Source organism: Vitis riparia, chromosome 18 (assembly GCF_004353265.1).
Source record: "Vitis riparia cultivar Riparia Gloire de Montpellier isolate 1030 chromosome 18, EGFV_Vit.rip_1.0, whole genome shotgun sequence".
Taxonomy (NCBI): domain Eukaryota; kingdom Viridiplantae; phylum Streptophyta; class Magnoliopsida; order Vitales; family Vitaceae; genus Vitis; species Vitis riparia.
Genome location: NC_048448.1, coordinates 29,599,196 through 29,609,086, shown reverse-complemented (window position 1 = coordinate 29,609,086; position 9,891 = coordinate 29,599,196). Strand labels below are relative to the sequence as shown.

At 32.5% G+C, this 9,891-nt stretch overlaps 1 protein-coding gene across 1 annotated transcript; it reads left to right on the top strand.

Annotated features, from left to right (window-relative positions):
* Positions 1-4,299: 4,299 nt before the first annotated feature.
* Positions 4,300-9,066, top strand: LOC117907602. Its single transcript, XM_034821197.1, has 5 exons — positions 4,300-5,057; positions 5,714-6,178; positions 6,507-6,884; positions 6,964-7,031; positions 8,616-9,066. Exons 1-5 carry the CDS (start codon positions 4,488-4,490, stop codon positions 8,830-8,832), a joined length of 1,698 nt encoding a protein of 565 aa, XP_034677088.1. The 5' UTR covers positions 4,300-4,487; the 3' UTR covers positions 8,833-9,066.
* The last annotated feature ends 825 nt before the right edge of the window (positions 9,067-9,891 follow it).

Here is a 9,891-nt window from a genome sequence, read left to right as displayed (position 1 = left end):
TATATAGTAGGTCATGAATTTTGCCTCATTATAATTTTATAGGATATTAAAGCACAATGGGCTCTCTTTGATGGAATGTTGAATCAACTTCAAAATTAAATTATAAGGAAACTAATATTTTCCTATGAGTCATAATAGTTTTTGCTCAAGTTCTCAGTTCATGGTGACACACTCTTTAAGGGTATTGTAGGTATATAATACCTAAGTGTACATAAGGGCATTTTGATAAAAATGAAAGGTTACACTAAATCTTAAGAATGGACTTTTGGATTTTGATTAATTAATTAATTAGATCTCATTACAACTAATTAATTAATTAGATCTCATTACAACTAATTAATTAATTGGATCTGATTACAACTAATTAATTAATTATGACCTAAGTGAATTAGATTAGATGACCCAAACCCAATTTGGGGTCAAGTCACTTAAGCCCACAAGGAAACCTGTATAAACCCCCTTAGGGGTTAGTGCTTTGGTCTAAGGGTTAGTGCTTTGGTCTTCTTACTCAAATTTTTTAGATTCTAAAGAGAGGAACCCTAGTCACCCTCACATGAGATAGAGAAGCCACTTTTCTCTAAACCATGAAAGAAGAGTACCACGATTTAAGCATCTTCATCATGATAAGACTTGATCTAGTAACATCCAGATCACAAGTTTGAATTCTTATCTCTAGATCTAACATATATTTTGGTTTTTGAAACCATTATTTTCCATTGTGATAAATCTAAAGAGCCTTAAAGGATAAATAACATGCACCTTACCAAACCAAGGACAAGGAATAGAATAATTCAAGATTCATAACAACCTAGTATCAATGTCTTAGGGTAGGTTATAGCATGTCAAATCCATTATAGGGTGTAGTAACTTTGTTTATAGGGTTGTTTTATTCATCTTATGACTTAAAAGGGATGAATGAATGATTTTTACTCATTTTTATATGTTGTGTCAGTGGAAACTTTAATACCAACAATGTTAGATCAAGAACACAAATATAAAATAATCACACACATGGTACCAAGGTTTTAACACGGTTTGACCAACCATGTCTATGTCCATGAATGAGAGAAAATTATTTAACTATACAATAGAAAACATTACAAAAGATAAAATCACATACAACTATTGGGTTCACACAATATCTCATATTTCCCCGCTCCTTGTATCCATACCCTACCATGAACCCTCTTGCTCCACCGAGTATCTCCAATTCTTCCTTACATCTCTATCCACTTCGTATGGTTTCATTTAAAACTTTCCTATTATTATGAGATAGGTGGTCTCTACATTCTTTCTTTGAGAGAATGAGAATAATACCTATGTGGTTTCAATAGAGACATAATGATATTGCATATAATTAAGATAATGTGTTCTTTTGGGTGATTTTATTGACATCATGAAATATGTAGTTGCAATAATTTATTAAATGAAATTTGACATATGCTCTTATGAGTTAGAGTATGTTAGTTGATCATACTATAAGAAGATTTGTAACTTAAAGTTTAAAGAAGTAATTTTGAGAGGTTGATAGCATTTACCTCATTAGATTGCGAATACTAATTTATGGGGAGCTTGCATGTGATCATAATTAAGTCATTGACCTAAGTATTTTATTTCAATGTAACATTATAAGATTGACTCTTTATAGGATGTTAAGTCAACTTCGAAATTAGATTATAAGCAAGCTAATATTTTTTTTATGGGTCTCAATGGTCGTCACTTGAACTTATATTCCTAGGTGACACATTACTTGAGAGATACATAGGTTATTTATTCATATGTGTTCATGATGACGTTTTGATAGAAATACAAGATTGTACTAAAATCTTATGAATAATTATTCTAGATTAGACTAGTTAATTCATTAAAGCCCTATTAGACTAGATTAAATGACCTAAGGTTAAGATAGACTCAAGTTCACGATGGAGTCTTTGTAAAACCCCTAAGAGTTCAAACTTTAATCTTCTTTTTCCATCTTTTGTAGAATCTAGAGAGGAAATGTAACCTCGATCCCTTGATAAAGGGTTTCACCATGCTCAAGTGTAAAGATTCCGGAAAAAAGAGTTATTAAATGAAAAATCTCTTGGTTTTTTAAATCCACACGACTTCTTCACTAATTGAAATTGATCTCAGAACATTGCAATTGCAAATACGTATTAAAATTAATAATAATAATAACAAAATTATATAGAAAAAAACTTAATCCCATTCTAATATTTCTATTAAAATAAATTTAAAATTAAAAATATTATTAAAATAAAAAAAACCTTTAATAAATACTATTGTCGTTTAAAAAAAAAAACCATAGATAGTTATAAATGGGGCTGGTATAAATCAACTTAATATGATATTAAAATAATATAATATTTAAAAATATTGTTTTGAATGAAATTAAATATAAGTTTATAATGATCTTGCTAAGAATTTAGATTTATTTTTTATTTTATCAAAATTAATTAAATTAAATTCAATACTCTTTTTTTTTCATTTTCTAGAAAATTGAGCTTAAAAAAAGGAAAAGTGAAAATATCAACTTGCTATTTTCAATATTTTTTAAGAATAAATGAAAAGTATTTTCTAAAATGTTGCAAACCAAAAAGAGAATAAAATCAACTTAAAATCATAAGACCTATCATATAAAAGAATTTATAAATTTTATTTTCTAAAAAGATTTTTTAGTTTTCTTAATATAGTGTATTTTCAAAAAGAAAAAGAAAAATACAAATACAAATTAAAAATTAGAACATGTTTCTTAAAACAAACAAAATTTAAGACTTTGTTTGAACAATGTTTTTGAAAATTGCGATGATGAAAATATAATACTAAATTCTATTGGATGTTCCTTAACTTGTTTTTTATGTTTTTTTTAAAATATTTTTTAAAATAACTTTTAAAGTTGTGGGTCATTTTCCATATTTATGTAATTATTTTTTAAAATAAGTGAAAATAACAAAAAAAAAAGTGTTATCAGGAATTACTCTATTTAATATCTTTGAAAACATAAAGCTATGAAACGTGTTTTTGAAAAACAATTTTTCAGAATTGTTTTTGAAAATTATTTTATATAAAATATGTTTAAAAGTTGAAATTTTTTTAACATGTTTTTTTTTTCTTAATACTTTTGAATATATTTTAAAAATAACTTTTATTTATAGGGTCTTATTTTTAATCATTTTTCATATTTTTATAATTATTTTTTAAAATGACCCCTAAAATACAAGTCAAAACCACTAAAAATATTTTCTAAATATGCCATCATTTCTACTTTTAACAATAGAAAACAATTTTTTATTTTTAATTATCAAATCTTTTTATTTTTTACTTTGGAGAATAGAAAATTATTTGAAAAAAATTAGCAACCAAAATCCTATTTTCCTTTTTTTAATTCCTAAATATATATTTTTTTTTCTAAAAAATATGAAGGTTCTATTTGGAAAGTATTTTACAAAATAGTTTTAAAAAATGGGTTTTGAGAATAGTTTTTTAAAACTATTATTTGATGTTTTGTAAACCAAACTCTATTTCAAAACCCGAGACAATTGTAATTTATTTTATGTTATTAAATATGTTTTAAAAATAATTCTTATTTGATACTTTAATTTTAATTATTTTTTATATTTATATAATTATTTTTTCAAACAATCATTGCAAAATAAGTAAAAAAACTAAAAGTAATTTTTGGTGTTTATTTTTCGGTTGAATACAAAAAATCAAAATATTTGATATTTTTTATCCTATTAAAAGTAATTTATTGATATCAATAATTAAATTGAATATATTGAAAACAAATTTACTTTAATTATGTTAATTAATATCAATAAATTACTTTTAATTCAATAAAATAAATAAATATTTTGAATTTTTTTATTCAACAATAAAACAAACATCAATATTGTTGACTGGGAAAATGTGTTTTTCTATTTTGTAGAAGAAAAATATGTTTTTCTGTTTTTAAAAGAAAAACTGTTTTAGAAAGCAATCAAACGGCAAACAGGCCGAACTCTCTTTGCATACAGCATCCATACATGCCCTAAACTTTCGTCATTTTTTCAAATATTCCTATTTTGTGGACGTGGCATCCTTGGAAGAAAAAGGAAAAAAAAAAAAAAAATCCAAATAAAAAAAGATTTGAAAATCCACCCCTTCCTAGACTGACCGCCTAGGAGAAATCTAGGACATTGTTTGTATATTGCCGCTTAAAATAAGAAAGAGAGAGGTAAAAAACATGACTGACAGACAGACCTTTGTTTGGGCGTGTAATTAAGAAAACCTGCACAAATGCTTCAACTCCAGTGTACCAAAATGCCTTTTCCCACTCCCAAAGTGGATGAAAATTACAAACAAACCCTAATCCCTCCCTCCCACTTTCTAAAACCCTAAAAGCCCTCTAACCCCCTGCAAGCACTCCTGCTTTTGCTTCTACTTCCCGCGCGCGCTATGTTCCGCTCAAACTTCTCTTTTCGACTTCCCCTAACAAATGCCCAGTGATGCAGAAGCTGTTCCGCCGAACCGCTTCTTCTGGTCCTATTCTTTTCACTTCTGGTAAGCCCCCACTGTCCCTGCACTCTTTACCACTTCCGCCGCGGCAACTCGCAATGCCGGCCACTGCTACCGCGTTTCACGGCGGCGGCCTCTCCAACCTCGCCTCCTCTTGGTCCACGAGAAAATCGATTTCCGTTGCCGCCGCTTTCGGAGGGGGAAACTGCCGCATCTGCCGGTGCTCGATTGAAGGAGGCGCCGGCGTCAGACGAGCCTGGGGCCGGGCTCGGGGGGCGTGGTTCCGTGCGGGTTCGGAGGATGGGTTTTCGGTAAAGATTGTGGAGAAGGGTTCGGGTGGTTGCAGTGTTGAAGATGAGGAAGATGGGGAGAAGGGTTCGGACGAGAAGCCGTTGAGATTGCAGAGGAGGCAGAGGGGTTCATCGTCGTTAAACAGTGGGGCTGTGGCTGCAAATGTTGATCTCTTGACGATTCCTGGCGTTGGTCCTAGGAATTTGAGGAAGCTTGTGGACAAAGGTATTGGTGGAGTTGCTGAGCTCAAACAACTCTATAAAGATAAGGTACTTTTGATCTTTAACAGCTGATTCATGATACATTTTATTCAAGCATCTTTCTCTGTGTTTAATGCTAGCCGGCTATATATATATAGACTTTTGATTGTCACTAGGAGTTTACATTGTCCTTCTGGGTGTGAAGTGTAAGGCGCATTTGGAATACATTGGATTGGTACCTTAACATTGGGTGTGGGATATAATTTTTTTTTTTTTTTTTTGTGATCAAGTTTCATATATTTGCCCTCAAGTGCCAGTGGAATTTCCTGTTCGTGGTTCCGACAAGACTATTTTTCTGGCTTTTGTCTGATTCTTCTGCTAATATTTTTTTTTTAAAAAAATAGAACTTTAGACTTTGTTTGAACGCGGATGATTTTTTTTTTTTCCTTTTTACGGAAATTACAACTGAAATTTTGTGTCTAGCTTGCCTCACTGTATTTGTGCCCAAATCTCATCCAACCATATTTCATCCCGAGGAACCTATGCTCAATTATGGACTTGCAAACTAGCTGTTGCTCACATAAAAGGCCATGTAGTCAAGCCATTTGTTTAAAAAACTGGGGGCAAGCTGTTGTTTCATGTGCTCAAAAGAATCTTGATATTATAGTTGGTATTTGGAGTACTGTGGTCCTCATCATGTAAAGTGTTTTGGCTTGTGCTTGCAGTTTTTTGGGGAATCCAGTCAGAAGATGGTGGAGTTTTTGCGGAGTTCTGTAGGAATCATTCACAGAAATCATGCTGAGAGTATAACTACTTTCATCAAAGAAAGTGTTGATGAAGAATTAAAGGACAATTCCGACTCTGATGCAAAGCCTACCCAGAAGAAACGACTCACCTTCTGTGTTGAAGGAAATATCAGTGTTGGGAAGACGACTTTCCTTCAAAGAATAGCTAATGAAACACTTGAGCTGCGTGATCTTGTTGAGATTGTTCCTGAACCTATTAACAAGTGGCAGGATGTTGGACCTGATCACTTTAATATATTGGATGCATTTTATGCTGAGCCACAACGGTATGCCTATACCTTTCAGAATTACGTGTTTGTTACCAGAGTTATGCAGGAGAGAGAGTCATCTGGTGGAGTTAAGCCTCTGAGGTTGATGGAGAGGAGTGTTTTCAGTGACAGGATGGTAAGCATGCTTCACTCCATTATTCCCTTCTATTAAGTGATGGCAACTTGAGCTTATCCTGCAAGTCATAGTTTTAAATTTTGGGAAATTATATTTTGTTGACAAGACATTTCATAAGTTTGACATTCTATGGACATACTAAAAAAGAATTTTTATGGGACTTTGTTAGTCTGGTAATTATGTTTCAATTTTGACCATGATTTCAAACTTATGGATTTGAAACTTTGCTGCTTTTTTCTTTTCCGGTTCTGCTTATGTATTCAAGAGAAAGAAATCTATTTTGTGAATTTCCAAACTTATGTATTTTTCTCATTGTTCTTTAATATAGGTATTTGTACGAGCTGTTCATGAAGCAAACTGGATGAATGAGATGGAGATCAGCATTTATGACTCATGGTTTGATCCCGTAGTTTCATGCTTGCCTGGGCTGATTCCTGATGGCTTCATCTATCTTAGAGCAACCCCTGATACCTGCCACAAGAGGATGAAGCTACGCAAGAGAAATGAGGAAGGGGGAGTCTCCCTAGAGTATCTACGTGATTTGCATGAAAAGCATGAGAGCTGGCTTTTCCCATTCCAAAGTGGAAATCATGGGGTATTGTCTGTCAATCAGCTACCTTTTGGCATCGATAGCTCTTTACATCCTGATATAAGAGATCGCGTGTTCTATTTGGAGGGTGATCATATGCATTCAAGTATTCAAAAGGTGCTTCTGTTTCCTTATCCTTTTTTACTGCATGTTATTTTCATAAGATTCTAACTTAGGTTTGTTTGATAATGGCCAGGTTCCTGCTTTGGTCCTTGACTGTGAGCCAAACATTGATTTCAGCAAAGACATCGAAGCAAAGCAACAGTAAGATTATTTTCTGTAGATATCTTATTAGCATGCATGACAAATTAGGTTTGACTGAATAACTGTATTCCTGAATTTGCTGTGGTTACATGTCCCAAAACATTGTGTTGTTGGTCTAATGATTGGATACAAACTAACATGTTATCCCAGTGAGTTCCCACAAACTTTCTTGGGTGTTTTTCGGTTTTGTTAATACTCAAAAAGCTCACAGAGTAGGTGTACATTTTATGTGCATCTTAAGTACCCCAGATATCATGGAAAACCTTCTGAAACATTGCTTCTGCTTGGCAATTACAGTTGGCCTTATGACTTTTGAAGTTTAGGAGTTTAGCTTTGAATTGAAATTCTAATAAGGAAAGCAATAGTGTAGAAAGATCTTTTTGCTTAGTTTCATAGGTTTCTAAATAAGAGCCATGATCATGTTGGGCATGGCACTCCTCCATACATTCTCCTAAATAAGCTATTAATTTTGTACATGGCCAGCACACCTTTGATGCAAAGTGGGAATGGTGTCACAGACAGGGAACACAAAGGCATGCAGTTATATTGCTTTAGAATAGAAAAATATGTAACTCCAAAAATGAAGGCCTTGGGATTTTTATAGAAGCAATATAATAACTTGGGCAATTTTCATTCTTTTTCTTTCCTTTCTTTTCAATTGATCAACCTAAATATATGTATTTGAGATATGAATGCCTACAACCAAATCATGGACGACTCAAGATCTGGTTTATAGGGGTTATGTTCGGAAAGGCAGAATGAGTTTTATATATCGCAAGGGTTAGACTGTGAGGTTTTAAGGTATCTGATTGTAAAACTTGATCGAATTTTTTTTGGGCAACAAGGATGGTGGCTGGAGTGAAGATTCTTATTCAGGAATGAAAGGTTTTGGGTTTGACACTGCTCAATCACACAGCTTGCAGGTGGTTATTTGAGCCAGTCAATTGACTTAAAAGATGCTTCTTAAAAGCCTATTGAGACCAAAAGGCTCAATAAGTGGGTTATTGGTCTGGCTGGCTGCTGCAATCAACTTCACATTACACTGTTAGTTGCATATCAAGCAGGTAGAAAAATGAATTGGATATCATACTCTGCAAATGATGTGAAGTAAACAGTCACCTGTTAGTCTCTTCAAGAGTGGTGTTATCTCATGCCTATTCCATACTTTCCCATATCAAAAGATATTTTGGTTTGTTCAATGAACTCTTATTAATTCATTCTGTGATTTCCATGTTGTGGATGCCCTACATATTGAAATGATCACTCTGTTTTCTATTGCCTTGAATAAAAAACTTTTCCTTTGTTTATTATATATGAAGAGAATTATGCTTTACGTGTATTATTTTCCCCTTCTTCCCCTCTCATTTCGTCTATGGTTTGTGTCAACTTTGGATTTCGATGTGTTGAAAGGGATTTGAAAATGACTAGGACATTCAGGTGGCACAATGAAATAAAGAAAATTTGTGCTATTATCTTCTTGAAAAATGGTTTTTTGTGATGTTCCTATTGTGAATCATGGTGAAAATTGTCTTGATTTCATGACATATGCATTTTATTTACATACTTGCCAATTTGCCTCTGCAGGTATGCTCGCCAAGTCGCAGAATTTTTTGAATTTGTGAAGAAAAAGAAAGAAGTTCCATCTCTGAAAGCCAGTGAAGAAGCAGCAGCAAAGAGTAGCCAAGCGCATGTATTGCTGCCCCACAAAGGTGGACTGTGGGTACCAGATGGGAAGCATTTTCCAGAATCAGCCCTCAAATCTTTGGATTTCAGACGAGCCATGTCATTTCTTTCTGGTTAGCTCTCCCAGATTCATGTTGGAGAGGTATCTGTCTTTGTCTCTGGGAGCAATGGCAATGGCAATGGCAATGGCAATGTGTTTATTTCCTATGTGCATGTAAAATTGTTTTTAACCCGGTCACCGTGGAGATGTAGAGTAGGTTGTATGCTCTTAAAACACTTTGGATGCTTTTGTGTTTAGTTGTTGAATCTTGATTTGCAAAGGCAGTTTCCTCTCTTCATTTGATCGCCTTAATCCCCGTAACTTCAACTAATTACTTGCTAATTAATTGAAATTTGGGCTGCTTTCTCTAGTTGGTGTGCTGGAATGCTTCTACCCTCTGAAAATGGGAAATTAATGATGGGAATCATATTATAGAGTTGAGAGACAAATGAATGGTTTGGGCATTAAAGACGATTATGAAGTGTTGGGAATGGTTTGTTTAATTTAAGTTTCATTCCACAAGGTTATAGAGCTATAATATCTTCATTTTTAGCCTGCATATTGCATAGTAATGAAATCAAGTTACTTTCAGGCCATCATTCTTAATGTGATCCCTTTAGAGTCATTTTAGAAAGGGTAAGGAATGGAAAGTTTAAAGTCAATGAATGGAAAGTTTATTTTCTTTCCTTAAGGGTAAGGAATGAGGTTAAAGGGTGAGGAATAGGAATAAGGATTAGGAGAAAAGCAAAATCTTAATTCTTATTAAAAAAAAATCTGATTATTAAATGCTTTTTCCAAACAGGAGTTACTCCCTTCGAAAACTTTTAACCATTTTTAAAATTTTTAATTATTTTAAATTTAATTAAATAAATCTGTCATAAATTGCTCTATTTTGTTTTCATGAGAGGAAAATTTGTATCACTTGTTCTATATATTTTCAAAAGGAAAAAAAGAAAAAGAATATTAAATTATCAAGAAAGATCAAGTAATACCTAATTCTCCTTGACTTTAAGGTTATGTTTGGTTCCTAAAAAGTATTAAAAAAAGTAAAAAAAATGTTAAGAAAAATAATTTTTTTATATTTGGTTTCATCGTAGAAAATATAATTAAAATTAATTAAAAATTTATATATTTTAA

Coding starts and splice junctions, on each gene's coding strand:
- LOC117907602 (XM_034821197.1), top strand. CDS start 4,488: ATGCAGAAGCTGTTCCGCCGAACCGCTTCTTCTGGTCCTATTCTTTTC. Junction 6,885..6,963: donor TGCATTCAAGTATTCAAAAG/GTGCTTCTGTTT, acceptor GATAATGGCCAG/GTTCCTGCTTTGGTCCTTGA. Junction 7,032..8,615: donor GACATCGAAGCAAAGCAACA/GTAAGATTATTT, acceptor TTGCCTCTGCAG/GTATGCTCGCCAAGTCGCAG.